This window comes from Choristoneura fumiferana, chromosome 27, assembly GCF_025370935.1.
Source record: "Choristoneura fumiferana chromosome 27, NRCan_CFum_1, whole genome shotgun sequence".
In the NCBI taxonomy this organism is placed as follows: domain Eukaryota; kingdom Metazoa; phylum Arthropoda; class Insecta; order Lepidoptera; family Tortricidae; genus Choristoneura; species Choristoneura fumiferana.
In genome coordinates, this window is record NC_133498.1 from 7,099,773 (window position 1) to 7,122,647 (window position 22,875).

At 36.1% G+C, this 22,875-nt stretch overlaps 2 protein-coding genes across 4 annotated transcripts in view; both read left to right on the forward strand.

The window, feature by feature from the left end:
* The window catches only part of ced-6 (PTB domain-containing adapter protein ced-6), an 87,745-nt gene extending 81,750 nt beyond the window's left edge, over positions 1–5,995 (forward strand). For all 3 annotated transcript variants that reach the window (XM_074108792.1, XM_074108791.1, XM_074108793.1), the window contains 8 exons: positions 701–918; positions 1,415–1,517; positions 1,932–2,118; positions 2,512–2,626; positions 2,939–3,024; positions 3,392–3,478; positions 3,864–4,288; positions 4,894–5,995. In XM_074108792.1, the coding sequence (XP_073964893.1) occupies positions 701–918; positions 1,415–1,517; positions 1,932–2,118; positions 2,512–2,626; positions 2,939–3,024; positions 3,392–3,478; positions 3,864–4,288; positions 4,894–4,971 (1,299 nt within the window). In that variant the 3' untranslated portion in view covers positions 4,972–5,995. The remainder of the gene's footprint in view (positions 1–700; positions 919–1,414; positions 1,518–1,931; positions 2,119–2,511; positions 2,627–2,938; positions 3,025–3,391; positions 3,479–3,863; positions 4,289–4,893) is intronic.
* Positions 5,996–15,369: 9,374 nt separating this feature from the next.
* Positions 15,370–19,175, forward strand: LOC141443644 (uncharacterized). Its single transcript, XM_074108989.1, has 3 exons — positions 15,370–15,392; positions 15,571–15,968; positions 18,963–19,175. The coding sequence occupies exons 2-3, from the start codon at positions 15,578–15,580 to the stop codon at positions 19,040–19,042; spliced, it is 471 nt and encodes a 156-aa protein (XP_073965090.1). The 5' UTR covers positions 15,370–15,392; positions 15,571–15,577; the 3' UTR covers positions 19,043–19,175.
* Positions 19,176–22,875: the final 3,700 nt, after the last annotated feature.

A 22,875-nucleotide genomic window follows, 5' to 3' on the forward strand; every position in this document is an offset into this window, starting at 1 on the left:
AGTTACTTAGTCGTGTCACAGTGAAAGAAAATGTAAGTTCTTAGACTTTGGTCGTGTTTATTGTGGGATCCGCGACGAATGGCACCGTATTAGCAAAATGATCACTCATCGTGATTCACAATGATGACCACGACCACTCTGGCAAGAGTAGAAGAAATACCGTACCGACTAAGAAGAAGAATTATTATTTACCAAGTCCAGCCCCCTACTAAATAACTATGATTCTTAAACCGGGACAATTTGCTTATCAGCCGGCACGCCGGGACAACATGGTTCAACCGGGGCATGTCCCGGCGTACCGGGACCTATGGCAACCCTATCTTAGAGCCAGCCCAGGGCTTAGGGGGATCATGACACTCGGACCCCCTCCCCCCTTGATCGGCCTATGTCATAAAGCTTGTTAAAGCCTAAATCGTCACTGCCATGTGAAAATTTCGTAAGTGACAAAATCTGCAAGATGATTTTTTGTTAACTGCAGACCTGCATTATAAGGTTTTCTCATGAATAAAGGTATAAAAAGATTTTTGCCAATTTTGTTACTTACGAGGTCTTCTCATGGCAGTGACGAAAATGAATAAAGATATGTAGGTACCTACATTATATTGACTTTGACTTTGAATCTCAATCTGACGAACACCCCGTTGCTACAGTCTGTAGATGCCCAGAACATCAGCTTAACCTCTCTATTTTCTTTTTTCAGGAGCCACGCTCAAACAACATAATGTACCAGTTCCCGCTTCACCGCATATCCTACTGCGCGGACGATAAAGGCGCGAAAAAATACTTCTCCTTCATCGCTAAAGGTGGCAGCACTGAGAGCGGCCATGATGAAAAGCATGAGTGCTTCGTATTCATCTCCACGAAGTTGGCTTCGGAAATCACGCTAACTATTGGTCAAGCCTTCGACTTGGCTTACAGGTGAGTATTTAAAAAAAATGGGGTGACCTCATAAAGCAGTGAAGTGAAATATTTTCAAGTTACCGGTTTTTAGGTATCAGTTTTGTTTCATTTCGAAATTTGGACAGGGAAAAAATTTGATTTTGACATTACGAGTACCTGCTTGGAGTTGTAAAATTAATAGGGATGGATTTAAATTTTAAAGTGATAGTGATGAATAATTTTATGGGTTTCAATTTCTTGACTCAGACTTAAAACTATGGCTCAGATCATTCTAAATTAATTAGAATAAATGTTTTAAGATTAAAATCCGCGCTATTTCTTTTCACTCATTTTCATTTAATTTTGCACCGTGTACGAATGTTTGCGCATGTATGTGACTCTGTTACGTATTTGTGACATATTTTTTTGTGTGTAATGTATTACCAATTCGGAATTTCTTAAATTTGCCGTCCTTTCATTTTAATTAAAATTTGTTGGTACTACTCTATTAATCCTGTTTTTTAATTAATTACAGGCGATTTATGAATGACAACGGAAAATACATCGAGATGCAGAAGCTTTCATTACAGAACAAGAAATTGGAACTGCAGATGAACGCGTACAAAAACCGCTTGCAGGTAAATTATTAATATTGTTTTTTTTTGACGTACTATAAACTAATTGGTAATTAAATACCTCAGAACAAACCGGCAAAAAAACAAAAAAGATACTTCAAATTTAACTTGCAATTTTTGCATGTCTAGGTACAGTCGAGGAAACTTAATCTGGTCCCAGGGTGGGACCTTTTCATAATCAATTTCACTATGACTTCTTTGGTAGATGTACCTATGGAACACAAAAAAGTTCCACAGTTTCTTTACATCAATATGTTTATTAAAGTCGAATTTTACCTACTTCTAGTGATCGGATTGGCTTGCAATTCAAAATGAATGTAGTTTGAATAAAAGTGCAGTTAACAAAAAGTACAATCAGCATAAAACCTTAATTAAAAAGTAAAATTAAACTTCAACTATATTACGTTTTTGTTTCAGGAACTATCAAAAATAACGTACAAAGACGATTTATCGGCGTACCTTGCGCGCAACAACATCACAGACATAGCAGAGTTCAAAGCACCGGCTGACCTGGAGAAACAGATCGCCTCTCTCACTCTCGCCAATGGCTTCAGCGCCATGAACGGCACTAAGATGCCGGAGAACGTGAATGGGAATGGCCATGGTGGGTTTTTTTATATAATCTGGTTTCACCACAGATGTTTGGAGAAATCTTTCTTTTGAGCAAAAGCCTACTTGACATCATGTCATTATACACCGAAAAATTTAACAGATCATGTCGCGCAAGAGGTCAACCGAATTAAGCTAGCTAAGAGTATTAAAGAATAATAGTTATTTATGTCTATGTGCATTAAATTATTAAGCCAGTAGACAAAATTTAATGGAGACTAAGCAAAATACACGATTTTTTTCCTGCTTTTTCGATTATATAAGTAGCCCATGTTAAACATGACAGGGAGATTATGAGATTATGCTCAGCGGTGAAAGTTTTATGACTTTAAAATTATAATGGCGATGATGAAATGTTTTAGACCTCAGCATTTTTTTTTTATTTCAGGTCAAGACACACTGTCTCACAACTCATCCACAGACACATTTAACTCAAGCAACGATAACAATTTGCTGCTGTCCACTCCGCCACCGCAGCACAACGGAAAGCCTTTTAGCACTGGGTGAGTATAATATATTTTTTAAAGACTTCTTGAACTAAAACGGTATTACTTATTGATTGTAAAATTTTGATTTGCTAAAGTAGTAGTAGTGGTAGTAATAAAACTGTTTACTGAACAAAAACAAAAAGTACAGAATAGAAAGGCGAACTTATCCCTGGAGGCACCACTGCCAGTCAACCTTAAAAATGACAAAGTTAAAGTAAGGGTGGATAAAGATTAAGTTCATGGATTAAGGGTTTCAATAACTACTAATATTGAAAATGATTTTTTTGTGTATTTTAAGTGATTTTAATTATTAAATGTGTTTTTCAGGAAACTGCTTGGCGACCTTTCAGGCAAGAACCCCGTTGTCGGTACCAAACTCGAAGGGCTTTTACTGAACTCTGATTCAGATAGCGGTAAGAAAGTCGTTTAATTGTTATAATGTATACTATATTCCATGAATTAAGAGTCAGAGGGCATAAAGGTGCGAATAGCCTCTCTGCGGCAGCTGCAGCTCCCGTATTACTTACGCAATAGCAAACTCCTTTTTTTAGCATTAGTAAGAAGGTAAACAATCATGTCTTTTATATTGAAAAATCCTTTTCAAATGTGAGAGACAACAAGTAATAAAATATTACTAATACTAGTAAGTTATGTAAGCGTTTTAAAAAGGCAAGTCAGGATTGTTTATTTTTTATATTTAATTATAAAAAAACGAAGTAAACAGTTTTTTTATGATTCGCATAGTGAACATAAACTGAACTAAACTGTACCTACTTGCAGACTTCGACCCGCGCGCATTTGAAGCAGAGCCGACCCCACGCTACTCTGCGCCCGTAGAACAAGCTATCACCCCTACGCCGCCGCTGTGTAAGTTTGTCATACTTATTTAAGTTTTTAACTATTCTTAAATAACAAATAGGTAACAGTCGAGGAAACCGGACCGCGTAATTGGAACCTTTTCGTAGCAAATGTCATGTTGACATTCAATACGAATTCCAAATAAATTATCGTGAAACCTTAGCAAGTGATTACGTTTTCTCGACTGGAATACCTAATTTTAGTAGTGAAATATCGAATAGCTAAATTGTTATTTTTTTATTGACGGCTGTAATTTTATACATGCACTAGTAAAAATAAATCCAATAAACTAACAAGTAGTGATGTTATTAACATGCTTTTATATTTTAAACATTATTTTTTAGCTGTGCAAATACATAAACATAAATCTAATCGGTTTTTTTGCCTCTTTCAGTGGCGCCTCCACCAAAAGCGTCGAAACGCCAAAACACGCCGCAGCAACAACAGCCACCCCACACGCCGCATCAAACCCAACACCCAGTGCAGAATGGGAACGATCTTTTCGGCTCTACCCCCTTCTCGGTCCCCCAAACCTACAGCCCACAGATAACGTCCCCCTTCGCCCCAACAGCAAAAACCAACCAACCCAACTATGACATTAGTGATTTTAATCTCCAAACATCGGTTTTTAACAACACTACGTCGTTTACAAACGGCCTGAGCGGCTACGATGCATTTGACACGCAGAAGAATAACAACATCTTTGGCAATGGGTTCGGAAACAATTTCAATGGATTTGGAAATCTGAGCGAGAAACAGACTGTGGAGTTGGACAGCAATTTCAACGGGTTCCTAGATAAGACTATTTCAGATATGAAGGTAACAAGTTTTTTATGTAACTTAATCTTTATTCTCACCTTTTTAGTTTAATTTCACTAAAAATAAACTTAAATAAGTAAAACAATACACACCTTTATTAGTAAAGTCATATTGGCCTACTAACTATTGAACACAGTAAGATGCATATTCACCTTTTTCTATTTGCTTTGTTTTACACAGCTCGACGATTGGTGAGTTGTTAATTAATCAAGTAATTAATTGATACGGTTTAGTTCACACTAATCGTGAACGTTTCTAAGTAAAGTTGTATCAGTCAGTTCTCGTAGTCCGTTGTTCTCGATTCTATTTTTTAAATTATCGCTGTCAATGCTAAAACTCGTTAATAAGCGATTTCCCAGAGATAAAACCAAACTAGATCGATTTATTATCCCCGAAACCCCTACATACCAAATTTCATCGAAATCGTTGGAGTCATTTCCTAGATCCCCGAAATATATGTATGTATATACAATAATTGCTCGTTTAAAGGTATTAACTACATAAACAATTTACAAAAAGTAATTAACAGTAAAGAAATATAAAAATATTAATAGATATTATTTCTTAAACATTTCCAACACTAATTTAGTTTTTGTTTTTTACAGGATGGCTTCAGCAGAGGGATCACCTTTGGAAACGATGATTTTTCAATAGACAACCTCGATCCTCTAAAAAAAAATTAAGTTAATTATGTTAAGAAATAAATAAAATAGATGAAATTATAGTTAATGAATTGCTTTCTTCCACACAAAACTCTAGTTCGTAATTACAAAAAAAGCATTGTGTGGATTTAAACGATGTTTTAAAACTGTACGAAATCAATAGTTATGTATTGCCATGTTATTTGGTTTGTATTTAAGAACCTCATCCTGATATTGGCAACATTTATTTGTTAGTTATAAATGAATTATATAAAAAAAAATTATATCATCACTAGTTTTTCCAAAAAGAATCTCAAAAACCGGTAATGTGTCAAGACATTACTATTTTTTTATAAAAAAAATATTAGATTAGATTTGGTGATATATTTTAGATTTTACCTGGAAGTATACGCTCAATGTCATTCCAAAAGTGCCTTACATATTATGGTAATAAAGTTTTCGAATAATTATACGATATTGATAAAGTTTTTATTCATTCTTGATTCGTCATGCAAGTGATTTCACCAATAAATTTTGAACTAAAATATATTTTGGTAGAAATTACTGATTTAGCTGTGAAGTCAGTATTTTAATCGATGGTAAGACCATACCTTGTTTGAATTAAATTTGAAGATCGCCTCAAATTATTCTGTGATAATTTTTTTCAAAGTTGAGGGTCTTCAAAATGTATATTTAATAAAAATACGTCCAAACATGACTGAATTTTATTGGAAGAAATAATATCATCGCTTGTAACCAGATGTAAATAAATAATATAATTTAAGGTCATTTATATACATTTTTATTAGTGTACGGATGACATTGTAGCTTTTAAGGGTCAACATTCCATTTATTTTAATTATTAACGTATTATATAACTATTTTACTCCTGATAAATATATACAAAATAATTTTATTAATAGATGTATATAATGTGCCCGTAATAAACTGTTGTATCGCATTGTCTCATTAGTGGAATATTATTTTAAGTATTGTGTACACTAATGTAATTTTAAGGCCAAAAAATACATTATGTGTATTTTTAATAATAAAATTTACGTTTATACTGTGTTGTTTTACTTAGTTACACTACAATAGTTTTCGTAAGTGCTTAACTATAATAAAATATTCACGCCTGCGGTTTTGCTCCCGTTATAAAATTCTCTGTCCTGTTGAAATTTCGACATATCCCTCTTTATTCCTTTAGCATTAGAGGCTCACTTAGCAAAAATTTAACTTTCAACTGATTTGAGCTGGGCGTTGATTAGTAAGTCCATCAGAACTTTCATTTTAAATTTTCATACATTAAGATTAGATCACTGAGGACACAAATGAACCATAGATGAGTGTGTGTATATATTGAAAAGGTATTAAGGGGGGCTACTCCGAAATTCGAAAATCGAATAAACGCGCCATGCGAGTTTCGAATTTTGTAACTTCGTGGTACTTTTACTCTAAGGACTTAAAGGCGTTCCTCTCATTCTTCTATTAAATTCCATTGGCGTATTAATCCTAAAGTAAGAAACAAATTGCATGTAATAATTATATTACCAATAAAGGAATATGAGTATATGATAGGAACTTCGAATTTCGAAGTAGCCCCTCAGGCACTAACCGTCTAGGCACTTATACCTCGGGTGAGCCATTCCTATTGCTCGCTTTTATAATAAAATTCACGTGTGTCAGTTAACATTACTCTCAACTCAACAAGCTGCGCACAAATACAAAATAAACGCAAATGAGGGTGTCATTTCCCTTGTAATTACTTATAAAATTTTGTCAAACCATTCTACCTCTACCAATCTAACTCTTTGTGGTAATCTATTTATGGTAGGTACATTAATTTGCGTATAAAACAATTAAATATATTTGTTATAGGGTTAAGATTGGTGATAATAATAATATTATGGTTATTACAAGTCATTTTGTGTACGCTAATGGTGCAAGCAACTGCGTCAAAATAAAATATTAAGAGGGATAATGGTAAAGGTAAACACGGTCTTCATCCTGTAAGAAATACGTCTACGTCTAATGTAAATAACCGAGAATCATTATTAAAGACATTATTTCTTTATTTGCACAAAACTCTAATAAGAATTATTTGTTAGGTCAAAAAGGTAAGGAATTGGTAAGGAAATACAATCACTATTCTAGAAACCGATAACGTTTATTTTATATCTCAATATCCTGCAAAAAACCGGTAAATTTGTGGATTAAAAATCGAACTCAAACTAACCACGTCGCATCACTAGAACTGTCACTGGTTGTTGCTGTCGCAAGCGAACTTTCACGATCGAAAATATCGAGAATTTTCATAAAAGAATAACGTTTTTCGTGAAAATTATGTTCATTCTATAATTAATATTAATAATAACGGTATACCGTAGCAGTATTTAAAGGGATCTCTCAGTATTAAAGCAAAATGGTTGACCTCAGCGGAGCACACGTCGAGCATGCATTTTCGAATTCTGTTTTCATCGTTCCAGGACTTGTTGTAATCAGTTTAGCAGGTAAATAGCTTTATTGTATCTATAACTAGTATTTACAGGCCAAATTTTCAGGGTATAATTTCATACACACGAAATTTACCCTCCGAATTTTATTATTATGTTCACGGTGTAGTGTTCACGAAAAGTTGCAGAACTAATTTATTTTAAAAGTATTTACTATTAGTTATGCTCGACACGCTTGTTACAAATCAGTAATTAAATCTGTTCCATTTTCATTTCTCATGTAGTAAGTATTCCATTAATATAATTGATAAAAATTTAAGCTTGACTTCTTTGTGGGGTAAATTTTGTGTGATAAAAAGTAACAAATAATGTTTTGCTAATGTATTAATATAATTTTCACTTCTCATGCTCATAAAGTTCGTGTTTATGCTGTATCTAGGCGACATAAAATGACTTTTTATGCTCTAGTGCATAAAATAAAATCTTTGTCTAAGACCAACTTAAGACCAAGGTAATCAGGTGTCAACAGCAACAAACAAAAAAAAATCTACAGATCTATTTTTTAGATAATTTATATAAAACTAAAAATCATTCAAATCAATCATAATAAATCAGTAAAATAAAAAAATTGAATTATTATAATAATGCATAAAAAATAAAAGGTACATAGAAAGTGAATCATTGTTTCCACTGTTGCTATTTCATTTCCTCGCATTGAAGTGAAAAGCAGTGTGTAAAACTCGAGCATTAAACCCATTTTCCCCTCGATGTGTCTATCTACCCTTGCCATACCGGCACGAGTGGTAAAATGGCTTGTTTTATGCTCTTGTTGTACAATCTACTATTTCTACTTAGTTTTTACCTGTGGCATTACTTGTGTTCTACACAGTTCTTAAAGTTCTTGAGGTTCTTAAAAATTACATTGTGGTTTACAATTTGCGTTGTATGGAATGTTAGCTAATTAATATTAACAAAAAAAAAACATTTATTTGGGGCAACATGGCCCATACAATAAATACCTTGGACTAACATAAATAATAATATATAATGTTGCAGACATTGATTTAGACTTAGCGCATAAGTTTTACAAATTTTACATTCATATCATACAACCCAAGGGCCCCCTCTAAGGTACAAGCCGACTGTTATTCGCAACTAAATATTTGGGCCAATTAACTATTTTACCGACACTTTGGGCGTCTCCTGCAATACCAAAATTGTCTCTGGCGTTACCAAAAAATCGTACTTCTAACAAGATATTTCACGGTTTAATAGGTTAAACTTGTGTAGGATGGCATGTATTCATGTACACCATCTATTAAATTACAGAAAAAAACATGTTTACTCACAAAAACCTGCAATTGTTTGAAAAATGTTGCGGACGGATTAGTGTTGGTAAAAAAGTTGATTGGCCCATTTGCATGATTGACTGTAGTAGGAACTGTTCATGCCAGCCTATGTAGTGTTGTATTCCCAACTCTACAACCAAGTTGGATCGTTTTGACAGTTTATTTAACAAAATTATTACTTTAGGGTAGTTTCAACCGCACCTGTCACAAATTATTAAATAATTGAGGTAGGTGTTGATTTTGTATTGGTTTAGAGGAGTCTTAAGAGGCTGAAAAGGCTTGATTCTATGGTCAGTAGTTTTGTTGGAGTAATTAAAAAATATTTCTTCACTTTCCTTTCATCTCACCATCCATCAAGATGGCTTGAATTTGAATTTTTTATTAATCTGGTGAAATCCAGGCGGGTTTTGGCTACAAATGGCCTAGAGCCCTATATTTTATTTCACCAAACTGTGAATAGTGTCCCCTCGTCTTCCATCGCCTCGCTTCACTGTCACTCCACTTTGTGTCGGTTTTTCGGGCGTGAGTCAAAGGAGAGAGGAAAGTAGACCTAACTGGCAACTTAATAAATCTCGAGTGTGGATGGCTAGCACTCCACTTAAAATTTTATAGGAGGTGCTTATCTGCAAGTCCGCAAGGATCTCCACTATCATCTTATTTACTAATTCTGCGGTTTAGGATCAATCCTAGCACTGTTGTTTGCTAATTTCTGTGGGTCACTGTTATTGTTTTGTATGAATTAGATGTAGATTTTAGAAATATTGATACAATAAGATATCACTTCCGCGAAAATTCTAATCTCTGTGGTCTCTATGTCTGTTTTATGAGCACAGGCGGCTTATAACCGACTAGCTTTGCTTGTGTCTTCATCTGCCAATAATTCACTTATCAATATTACGCGGGAACCATGTAATTTTCCAGGATAAAAATTATCCTATGTATGTCCTTCCGTGGGTCTCAAAACTCAAACTATTTTCATACCAAATTTCATCCTAAATCGGTTTGAAGGTTTAAGCATGAAGAGGTAACAGATATATAGATTGACAAAGATACTTTCGCATGTATAATATGAACTAGCTTATGCCCGCGACTCTGACTGCGACAAAACCTGCTGGAATTTTGTAGTTTTCCAGAGGTAAAACTATCCTATATGGTTATTTTCAACCTGGACTTGAACAGAAAGCCCACCTTGAACTGAGGGATTGATTCGAAACATGTCTAGCATATATCGAATATTGATGCTAGATAACATTGTTACAGTATATTCTAAATCCTAGCGCAAAATATTGTTTAAAATCGTCTGAAATTTTTCAATAAAACAGATCTAGGCTTCAAAAGAAATTTTAAAAAGTACTCATCTGTCTTATTAATTTAAATACTTATATTAAAAACAAATACCTATACATTGTATGGAAATGGAACACTTGTGATAACTTGGCTTAAGACTATAATAAATGAGTTATTTGGTACAAACTACGAGCGATGGCGATTTTTTTAAATTGCATTTAGTTAGCTGATGACAAGGCTTTATCATTAGATTATGCATTAAAATTTTCCTCTTTTTTATCAAGAAAATACATAATTGTTTTTGTTTAACAAGCGTTATTGATTATTTAACGGTTTAAAACTATACCCTCCTAACGCTCAGAGTCCTTTATAAAGGACTTATTGTAATTTTATTTTTAAATCAAACTATCATAAATGACAAAAAAGTTTGATGTTCATAAATCAAAAATTTGACTTGGGCGTTAGGAGGTTATATTAAACTTCACTCGAATGAGAAAAATAACCGTAACAGATAAATTGTTAAAAAATGTTCCACTACACGCTACAAATGTGGCTTAATTGCAATCTAACTCTAACATTGCATTGGGTACGCACCAGAGGGCCTACTCCGAAATTACAAAATCGAAGTTCGTATCGTACCGTCCCTCTCACTCTCGTATTAAATAGTATAAGTGTCAGAGGGACGGAACGACACGAACTTCTAATTTCGTAGTAGCCCCTACGCACGCAAAAGCAATACAATGAGTTAAGCACAGAGTCATGCAGGAGCTATATAGACATGCTCAGTTTCTTTGCGCGACAGAATCTGGAATGTGGAAATTCGCCGAAGAACTAGTCACCGACATAGATTATAGAATATGTAAGCTGAAGTAGTAATGGCGCACATCCTTTGAATAAGAGAACGTTGGAGAAGAAAGGTTCTCGAGTGTAAATCTCAAACCAGAAGACTGGCAAGCGGGCAGCATCAGACAACAAATTGCAGATAGCAAGTTGGCAATTCAACTATGAATAAATAAAACCATTTATTCCAGGCATCTTGCCCCATACAATGGACAATGGTCGTCTTCCGGCTCATAGTGATGGTGACAATGCAAATGCCATTACAGATATACCTACGTTTAACGATGTATTAATTACATAGAGCCAGCCAGTGGTGTAGCTATCATACAGCTAGTCGGTGCTGTGCGTGCGTCTTACTCCGATCTGATAATTATGAGCGAAAAGAAGTCTTGAAGTGCCTTTAAATAACACCAAGAAAGAGGAGATAGGTGTCAGGGGGCACAATTACTTTTTTGCACTGGGTCTTGGCACATATCCATATCTGCGCTCATAAGTTTAAGGTTAATTGAATAATAGCATTATTGCAGTGCCCTTACAGGGTTTGATTCAGTATTTTGTATTGTTTCAAAGCAAATAAATGAGTTTGAGTTGAGTTGAGTTATCTAGATACGCTACTGGTGCTAGCTACAGCGTCAGCTCCGCTCAAAAGGCGCCATTAAAATTTCATTGTGCACTGGAAACTGTAAATTAGCGCTCCTTGCCAACTGGCGCTTAGAGTGACCGCTTCTCTTGATCTACCCTAGCCCGGCCCAGGTCCATCTAGGTCGGCCTAGGTCCGGGGCTGGCGCGGGTGCACTGCGCGGGCGCACGCCTGTGGGTGCAGATAAAGGTAAAATCCTATGCACGCGACGCGCGCAGTTAGCGCTGCTCATACTATTTTTCAAAAAACGTCTATCCGCTCCGTGCAAGCGTCAGCTAGAGTAGGCCCTAAAGCTTGAAACGGACTGAGAGCGATGGCGGAGCGGTGCGGCGTAGCGCGATGGCGGCGGCGGTTGTAATATTCGAGCTAACATGAAAGAGTTCGCATAGTGCATTTTCAGTGATTTAAAAACAGACTTGATAAGTAGTTTGAAGATAATTACACAAGTGAACAATGATATGCACGCATCAGCTATAAGCGGCCTGCGCAATATCAACATGCCAGCCTATATACGTCCCACTGCTGGGCACAGGCCTCCTCTCAGAACAAGAGGGCTTGTGCCATAGTTCCCACGCGGGCCCAGTGCAGATTGGGAACTTCACACGCGCCATTGAATTGCTTCGCAGGTTTGTGCAGGTTTCCTCACGATGTTTTCTTTCACCGCAAAGCTTGTGGTAAATTTCAAATGTAATTCCGCACATGCATTTCGAAAAACTCAGAGGTGCGAGCCGGGTTTGAACCCACGACCCTCTGTTTGAGAGGCGATAGGTCAAACCACTAGGCCACCACTAATAATAATATAATACCACGTCACGCTTATTTCCCGTGCGGTTTCTATGCGGACTCATTCATGTTAGCTCGAATATAACAACCGGTACCGCCTCCGCGCTGCGCCTTTAACATTAACCTCGCGCGCACTCGGCTGAACCCTTATCAGCCCGCTCCCGCTTATCACCGAAACCGCTTCCAAACAACTTACGTGGCTCCACGTTACTAATAAATATCTCAAAGATAACCCATTGCAGTCGATATCTGGCAATAAGACGACAAATTAAACGCGTGTTCAACCATGGCGATGGATAACGAGAATTTGGAAGACTTGGAGAAGATGAACCTGGATGAACTCCTCAAGAGCGGGAATCCGCAGGAGATTCGGAAGAATCTGATGGAGATGCTGGATTCAGCGGATTTGACTGATGAAATGAAGGAGAATTTGAGGAATATGCTGACTGGGAATACGCCGCAAGTGTTGGGAGGCAGCGGGCCCTGGCTCGCTATTGTTTTTGTGCTACTTATATTCTCTGTTATACGTAAGTTTCTATTTTAGCGCCATCTTGTTCACTTGTGTGTGCCACGGACACTTAGTTCAAATCGGGGACGCGTTATATTATTTATTAAATGATTATGATGATGATATCTAAAATAAAATAGGGGGCATGTGACTTGGTAAAACGAAAATACTAATAAACGTAATTCTATACCTACTCGTATAATATAACATTCCTTATCTAATGAATAACCAACAAAAATAAGTTCGAAAACCCCGACTTTCTTACTTCAAAGTTCAATATCTCAAAAACGGCTGAACCGGTTTTGATGAAACATGTCTAAGAACCATCGCTAGAAAACCTGATTTCAAATAAAAAAAACCGCATTCAAATCGGTCCACCCGTTTAAGAGCTACGGTGCCTCAGACAGACACATAGCGGTCAAACTGATAACACCCCGCTTTTTGAGTCGGGGGTTAAAAAAAAGGTACGGTAAGGTAAAATACAACACAACACTCAACTACTACTACTTTTCGTTCAATTAAATGTATTAAATAATACTTAACGCAAATATCTTCTTGATTTAATTTTACTGAAGAAAACTTAAGTTGATACCCCTATTTTCTTGACTAGTATAGTATGTACATAGGTGCCCATACTTAACTTCAGGTAAACCGCATACCAGTTTGTCGGCTTTTGTATGAAAAAATAATTGCAATAATTCCTAGCTCAAGTTTCATTAAATGGATTTGCGATATATATTGGACTTTGAAATAAAAATATCGCGCGTTTTTTAAACTTATGATGAGGTGACGGTACCTACAGTACGATTATCTCCACTTTCGACAGTCTGCAATTCTACAATGATTGAAATCAAGATTTGGTCATGGCCGCGACGTCTAACTATGTAAAAAGCTTCATAGTAAAAAACAAAACAAATAGTAATTTGTTTGAATTTACTTTTAAGAATAAGAATAACTTATTCGCTATTCGCATAAACAGTTTATAGTACACAATTACAAGTTATGACAAAACAAAAAAAAAGCAAGTTTTTGCGAAGTCGCGAAACGGTCCCAGCTCAGCAGTGGTTTTGGTTACGATTTAAACCGAGACATCCCGAGTGTCAAAGTGGAAATAATCGTAGTGTACAAACGTTTCGAATACTTTATGAGTTTGTTGCCAATACGGGCCGCTAGAGGCGCTACCAATGTGCCCTTAGTGATCAAAATTTGAGCCGCTAGAATAAGAAACACGTTATATTAAACTAGTAGGCTAGGATAAATACACTCGCAAGAAAGTGGTATAGGTCATTCCTCGGTATATTCGTATTTGTTTGATATGGTATCTGTATTCGAATCGAACCTATTGGCCACGTCGCGCGCCGGCCGTTGCGTAAACAATATTTAGATAACACATTGGTATTATTACGTGTTCTCATGGCGATATTGATATTAAATTAAAAACTACCAGCTGACCAGCCACCCCCGGCTTCGCGTTAACCATCAGATTGAAATAGGTACCGAAATTTCCTGAATGAACTATAATCAATTACTTTGCTCACCCGCGACCTTACAATAACAACGTACTTATAATGCAACAATATGAACCTCTGTAAAGTAGGTGACCCCTGATTCGATGGATTGTGAATTTTACTAACGTTGCATATTATTTTAACCTGCGGCAAATTTCATGTCTCTAGTCCTAACAGTTGATACGCGCTAAGGTCACATTAGGAAAGTTCATGTAGTTGTTAGTTTTCTTAAATTTTCTGCGTAACTTTTTTTTCCGTAAGATGTTTACAAAGTATAGAAAACTTAAGAAAAATTATGGATGAAATCCGTAAAGTCGTTCTCAAATTGTGTCGTAACCAAGAGGAATACGGATTATTTTATATAGGCTAGCTTTTGCCTGCAACTTGGTTAACATTAACGATTATAATATATATCATTAACCAATATGCACCGCTGGCTTATAGTTTAGAGGTGAAAAACCTACACGCTTGTCAACTATTGCATTAGTGCAATCAGATACATTGTAAGCGACATTTTACTGTTTGGACATACGCCAGATACAAATAGACAGGCAGAGAGTTATAACAAGTGTGTTGCAATGGCCAGTGCAGTAGCTGTTCCTATTTGCATCCAGTTCTATTACAATTCAGTTCTCTCTACTCACCAATGTTAACGTATATTCTCAAAAAATACCACATTATTCTAAAAGAGTAGTTTTCTGGTGTAAAATGTAACATATAAGTAAGCAATCATTTAAAGTTTTGAAACCCTAGACAAGCTAATACAAGGTATTTTGGTAATTATTTAAGACATTGGTTTGACAGGTTTTGTGTTGAAAACAACGTTAAATAATTTGACTAGTTGATAAAAAATACAATACAAAATGCTAAAAGATAAAACGACAATAATAATATCCCGATAGGTTATAAATTTATCGTTCGAAACCTAGAACTTGTTGAACTTGTTTTGCTGTATCGTATCGTATCGCGTGTCTTCAATTCTTATCTCTATTAAACGTAATAAGACTGAAATAATGTTGCACCCAGTATTAAATAAATCAGGGTCCTTTGATAATTTATTAGTTTATCTAAAGGTGTCGACTTGATTACACTCCGGTGAGTTATCTCTTATAAATAACAATAATTTTATTAAACAAATCTTTCATGACAACTTCATTCAGTTGCAAAGATTATACAAATAAATTAAAATGAACGCAGCCATTACTGTTTAAACTGAACGCTTCGTAAAATAAATTTAAAAACAAACTAATGACATTTAATTCCCGCCAAAAAGCATCAACATGGCCGACGAAGCAATGGACTCAATGGAGGTCGACGCGCCAAAACTCAACATCGCGACTGTAATCGGCGAAAAACTGACCGAATCTATAAGGAACTTGGATGTGTTGTCCATGATTAAAAAGATGATTGAACAAGTACCGGAAGACGAGGAAGCAGAAGGCGTCCAGAAGAAACTAAAGGACGTTATAGAGCAATACAACGCCATGAGTGAAGAGGAAAGAGAAGAATTTGCTAGTAAAATGAAAGAAGCTTTGGCTAGTAAGCTTGCTCTGAAGCTTCAAGACTCTAATGCTTTTGATATGAGCGGTCTAGAGACCGCTATTCAAGATGCCATTAGATTCCATGTTATGTTGATCGGTGGAGGCATTATACTGTTCGTGATACTATTAGGTATGTTTACAGTCGCCTGCGATTTCGTTGTTTTCACAAAGATTAAAAATAAAGGAACGTTTCCTTTGAGTAAATTTTCTTATCTTCAGTATTGAGAGGTAACTAAAAACACACACATGTACGAAACATTTGGCACCGATTCTTCTTTTTTTTCGAAAGGACTGTTGCTGTTAGCCTGAGATGGCTTTTATAGCTTACTGGAAATAGGGAATCGATTATTATTATTTAAGTTTTCAGGCAGGCAGTTGCAAGCAACTGATAGGTGCCTGTATCCAGCTGTTCCTTGTTCAAGTATTCTTTGTACTGTTAATGTGTTGGTCCAACCGGTTCTAAAATTGATTCACATTCAGTGTTGAGACTACATTTTCTGGTAGTTTGTTCCATGTCTTGACCACTCTGATTACTTTAGAATACCAGTCAAAAACCACGAATTTTCTGTTTCGTTCGACCGAATGTTCGGTCGGTATCTAGTTTAATTATTACTATTCCGTCCCATTTCTGGGCAAATGCCTCCTCGATACTTCACTGCACACAAGAGCCAGTCCTATAGTCCTCTAGTCTAGTTTAAATCTTAGTAAAAAGCAAATGAAAAATCTAACTGTGTTGTTTCGCCCTTTATCTTCATTTGATATCAACATAGATAATAACTGAAATATTATAAGACTTCACATTACAACGACACGTCTTTCCGGGGACCAATCAAGCTGATTACCTATCACTTTATCTAGTGCTCGATAGCATCTTCATTTTTTGCTTTGATTATTAAACAAGACTTTAGTTTGTAATTTAAACATTTAAAGCACAAAACACAGACTTAGTTCAGAAGTCAATCTCCTGTATGTACTTCACTTTGCATACCTACGCTCGGCGGTCGCTCTAAGGTTGTCAACTATGGCTTATGCACCAAAAAACTATTGTGTGGCACTCGTATCTAGTTGTTTGATTTATTGTTGAGAATGAAACGGGAAGAACGGAAATATAAATTAATAGCTAAAATATTTTAATTTTAATGTCATTGTTTGTATTATAAATTTGTCACAGAAAATATCTTGCGACGGTTTCGTTATTGACGAAATTCACGATTATTTAATTTAAACAAGCGTCCACTGAATAGTAATAATAACTTTTTTTTGTTGCTCCATTATTGCACAAAAAAGTTCACAGACGCGTGTCTCAAGCGGATGGCACTCGCGCTCGCACTGGTCCCAACCGTTCTGAGATATCGTGTCCGTGAGCAGTGTCTATGTGTGCGTTTTTCGAGCACACTTGTATAAAGATTGATTTCTGAACTATCTGTGTTTTGTGTTTAAAGTGTCATAATTTAAAACTTCTTTTTTCAGCTTTTATTTGCCGGAAACAATTTAAAACTGTCGATTCTGGTTTTATTGGAATAAACTTCTGTTTCACCATTCATTGATTAAATTTAACTGACGGATAAATGTGATGCTGTCTCTGTTTGTTTTGTTTGAATAGACGGAGACGGCATTACATTTATCCGTCAGTTAAAATTAATCTATGGGTGGTGTAACAGCCCCTTAGTCCGTCATAAAATATTGGACATTGGAGTATTTCTCAAAAAGTTGTCCCGTCGTGAAATTGACAAGAAATCAGTTTTGTCAATAAATTATCAACACTAGACGAGATCATAAAACATAAACTGCATAACACATCCAAAATTTCTTGACGTCAGGAAAACGTCAAGAAATCCTGTGAGGAAAAAATCGTAATTTTGTTCTACATCCATACTTTCTATTCCATCCAACAACAAAGATTATCTGACTTTTTATTACCTTTAGCCTTAAAAGAAAAAATAAAAGAGTAAACACAACAAAAACTTACTTTCGTAACGAAATTTGACACGTCTGACCATTAACGCCCATTAGTGCAGTATGTTGGATTAGAACCTACTATTAGGGAGTATCTTTTAACTACTCCAACGGGCCAACACCATCTATATTTGGGAAGTAGAAATACAGTAACAAAGGCCAAAAAATAGCCAAAAATTACTTAATAATATAAAATTATAATATATTATCCCAAATGTAGATGGCGTTGGCCCGTTGGAGTAGTTAAAAGATACTCCCTAATAGTAGGTTCTAATCCAACACTTCTGCCGGCGTTAATGTCGTCAGTCGTGCGTGTCAGAAAATTTTCGTTACGAAAGAGTAACTTTTTGTTGTGTTTACTCTATTATTTTTTACAAAGAAAGTACCTAATTGATAAAGTGCAGAAACTATTTTACTTATTTTATTTTACAAATAATAATATGGCTTTCATACAAAATGGATATATATCAAACTTTTGATATACATGGTATATATATCGTAAAATATCCGATATTTTGATATTTATAATAAATATCGGATATTTTCGTACCCTCCGGAACTTTGCCGTGCTTCATCTTTGTCATTATTCGTTTGATGGACACAAAAAAATACGCGTGTTATAATTTCTGCAAACCTAACTGACGAACTAAATAGTTTGTTTACAAGCTTTTAATTAGTTTCACCTGTCCCGTTGTCTCTCTCTGTAATCAAATCTTGCAAGTTAAATTCGACCAACTTTCCAGTAGTTATTGACTTGAAATTTGGTATACTTATGTCAATTGCGTGACAATACAATAATCTGGTAGTGACATCCTGGCAGTTCGGCTAGGATCGTCTTCGCAGGACGGAACTCTTCAACGGTTAATGGAATCTTCAACGGTTAATGGTATGCAAATGTACTTTGGGTGACAATACAAGTGCAGTCAACAAAAAGTACAGTCGGCAAAAAAAACTTGTATTAAAAATGGAATTTTTACCAAAAACTTATTTTAACCCAACAAACTACCCAATTTTAGGGCGTTTCGCCACTGTTGGTTGTATGTTCCTTAACATAAATTTTATGTGACAGGTATCCGTGATGCTGTTTATTAAAAAAAAACAGAGACGGAACTCCTCAAAGGAGCGTGAGATTGAATTCATTATTAACGAGATACTTTTCTCTTTCCAGTATTCTTCGGCTACAAACTCTACAAATCGATAAAAGACAAGGAGATTAAAAGAGAAGAGAAAAGAGAGCCAAGCAGATGAAGAAGAAGAAATGACGAATTAATACGAATATTGCGCAATTTTGAACTAATTCGGGGCAGCGCCAAGACTTAAATGTTAACCCCTACATTCCTGATTCATATTGAAACATGATTAATATATTTTTTTTAGTGAATACGTTTTTTATTTAATTATGTCCGTGTTGGCGTTGCTCTGAAAAACTTAAGGCTTGTATGTGGACGATATTGTTATATTTTGTACAAAATTGTCGCTTGTTGTTTCCTATTTTAACGAATACGTATTATAAATAAAAAATAGTTTAATCATTTTATGGGTATATGGGTGCATGTTTGGTTTGCGCTTTTAGTTTCTAGATTACTTTTGACCAGTGGCCGTAATGTCTAACGCACAAATATTCGCTATCGCATTCACTACCTCTATCTACCCTCATATTATACCCTGTGTGACGGAAAGAAATGGTGAAAACGATTGTGATTCCAAGAGTGGTAGACATGAAGCCTCTGGACTTGACCAAACTAAAATAAATGTCGGTCAAATTTTTTTATTTTATTACTTTTTTAAATATCGACTATTGTACAAGCTAAACGATGAGGCTCTAAGTTAATTGTCTGAAACGATGCATGCGTAGACATATCTATTAACCTGCGAATAAATAATAAGTCAGGAATTGTAACTGCGTTAGAAAAATGGCCATACGTGTTCTTAGTAGTTAGGCTTAAAAATCGTGTTCTGTTCGTCATCTGACATTGCATCACGCGCGCAAACCTCTGTTTCTGAATTTTAACCAATCAACAAGCTCGTATATTTGCAATCTCAAAAATGATTCGTATTTGAATCATAAGTCGTTTTGGTTTAATGTATGGCTACTTTTTGTGCGGAATTTGTGTTCAGTTATTATTTATTCGTAGCTATTAACTTAACTTTATTGAACTATATTTATCTTTTACATTCCTTAATTTTCATGCATCTTTCAGACATTGTGGTTACTGTTACTATGACTGATATAAATGTATAGACAAATTGTATGTTTCTTATTCTATTTCTTATCCTTTTAGACTTGGTTATTATTGGCACACTTTATGTCAAATATATATTTTTAGTTCACACAGTGTAAGTCCTTCCTCTTCCAAAAATGTATAAAAAAACTATCTCACTATCTATTTATTTAGAGGTTAAGAAATCAGCTTCCAAGGCCAAAATCATTCCTGCAAGCAGCCATCATGACGGGACGCTGCTTTTTGGTCGCTTTAGCCAATCATGAGCAATTGCGAAAACTGTTCCGAAGCGGTAGTTGTCTTTGTTTAAGCGGTAGTATGCATGCATTGAAAAGAGACTACCGCTTGAAAATTGTAACTTGTAGTTTCGTGAAATGAAATGAAATGAGCCTGAGTTTCTAGAGTTTATATTGGTCAAAAATGTGCCGAATACGATCACGAACTTCTATATAAAAGAATTTAATTGTTTTCAATGTCTGTTATTCTGCAATTAAACATTTCTGTATTTTTCAAGTCAGACTTAATAGAAATAAACATTATTTACGTAGTTGTCTATTGAATATATGAAATATGCCAATCTAAAGTAGTCTTATTTTTATGGTGAATTTGTTTTAATATAGTTAAAATGTATTTTGATGTGGTGATAAAGTGAAATGCAAATAAATTGTCGTTTTATTGAGTTTATATTTATGATAGCAAGCAAGCGTATGTGTACTTAAATGGCAGGTCCGTACAAGTCAACGCACGTAAAAAGAGCTCTGGGTGGCTAGTGGAGGGGACCTTTTCGCATCTGTCAACTAACAATATTGCCAGCCGCGCGCGCGCTTCTACGCCCCCTCCCGCGTCCCCCACTGCTCCGCCGCCAATTTTGTCCGTATTTCGCTCACTGCGCAGGTATATCAGCAGGAGCTCTTTTTACGTGCGTTGATTTGTACCGGAAGACGTAACGTGGGCAGGTATGATCCGATGGATGCGGTAACACAGGACCGATTATTGTGGCGTTCTATGAGGGAGGCCTATATCCAGCAGTGGACGTCTTTCGGCGGATATAGATGCGGATTGGTTTGAAACAAAAAAAGCGATAATCCATTGACGATTGCCGCAATGAGCCACTAAGAGCTAGTTGATCGAGCAGTTATTTATTCATAGCAAATGTTTAGTCATCGTTTAGCATTTGTTTTTAGGATGAGGAAAAAAGAACGAATGATACTGCGAAGTCGTGTTTTAGAACTGAATGAATAAGCTCGTATTTACTCTCTATTGACTGAATGCCTGCCGACGTACAGTCACCAGCACTAATATCTGTCACAAGTTGACTCACAACAAGCGTGCATACGACTCTATTTCTAGGGCCGGAAGGACGTGTCAGATATTTTTGCACGCTCTGCTGTGGCAGATAGCTGGTGACTGTACTATCGTATTCTCTATCTCTGATTATGAATGATTAGAATTGTTGGTACAAACTATGGACAAATAATTTTATTTAAACTTCATGTTATTTGAATTTGAGGCGATTGGTTTTCTGCAACTTTTCTCTTTTCATACAAACAGCGAACAGCACCATCTGTTGTCGAGTAGCTATTACTATTTGAATCCTCCTATTCCGCGAGAGCGCTGTAAGTTCAGTGCAAGCATCTATTTTGCCTACTCCGCCAAAGATGGCGCCCCCAAAACTACATGGTAAGTTTCTATGTAGAACTATTAGATACTAGAGTTAACCCGTGGCTTCGCACGCGTAAACTATTCGATCTGGTAGTTACAATTAAAATTCCGGGATTATACAAAATTAGTCAGGGAAATCCCAAAATTTATTTCGTGGTCTTCATTGAGGTTTTGTTGTTAAGAACTGTACAAAACGTCTCTAAGCCCAGCGATTGAAATTTCAAGATTTTATCCATATCCCGTGGGAATATTGGAATAAAGTAGCCTATGTGTTATTCCAGACGTCTAGCTACCTACACACCAAATTTCATTACTCTAAGCCCAGCGGTTGATATTTCGAGGATTTTATTCCTATCCCGCGAGAATATCGGGATAAAAAGTAGCCTACGTGTTATTCCAGACGTCCAGCTATCTACGTACCAAATTTCATTCAAATGCGTCCAGCCGTTTTAGCGTGAAGGAGTAACAAACATACACACACGCACAAACTTTCGCATTTAAAATATTATAAATAGGAAAATAGGATTCTGATAAGACTTACCCATTTTCAGCAGGCTTGGCACAGCGAAACGATCATGGACTGCTTAGTGCTGAGAAGTGTACCCAATTTGTAAACAGAATTCCTCCTGGCTTCCATTGACAATGTGAGGTAGATCTTAAATGATAGTAAGTCTACGTCTCTGCTTCAATAAAAGCGTACCCAAAGCTAGGTCGTAATATATCTGCCTGCCCAGGGTGCCCCCACATGCAGTCGCTAGTCGCTCGTGTGCAGCGATAAATCTGGTCACGTGACCCCATTTTGAATGGGACTGAATTTCCCGCGACTCAATGAAGTAGCGTCAAGTCGCCGCGTCGAGCAGGAGCGACAAGATGGCTTCTTGCAGAAATGGTCTTGGTCTTGGAAGCTGATTTCTTAATCTAATTTAGTAGCAGTCGTGGCAGTGGTACAAATAAAAGAAATTGGGGAATGAAAAAAAATAATTGAAGAGGTTTTTTTCCAGCGATTTATTTGTTTAGCTGATCAGCTTTATCGCTAAATGTCACGTGACCAGATTTGACGTTGGAAATTGGTGGGAAACGAGCGTCGAGCGACTGTATGTGGCCCCACCCCACCTTCAATGAGGGTTTCTGTGGCAGCAGGGCTACTACGATACTCGAAGTTCGTGCCGTGCGGTTTCTCTTACACTTATACTATTT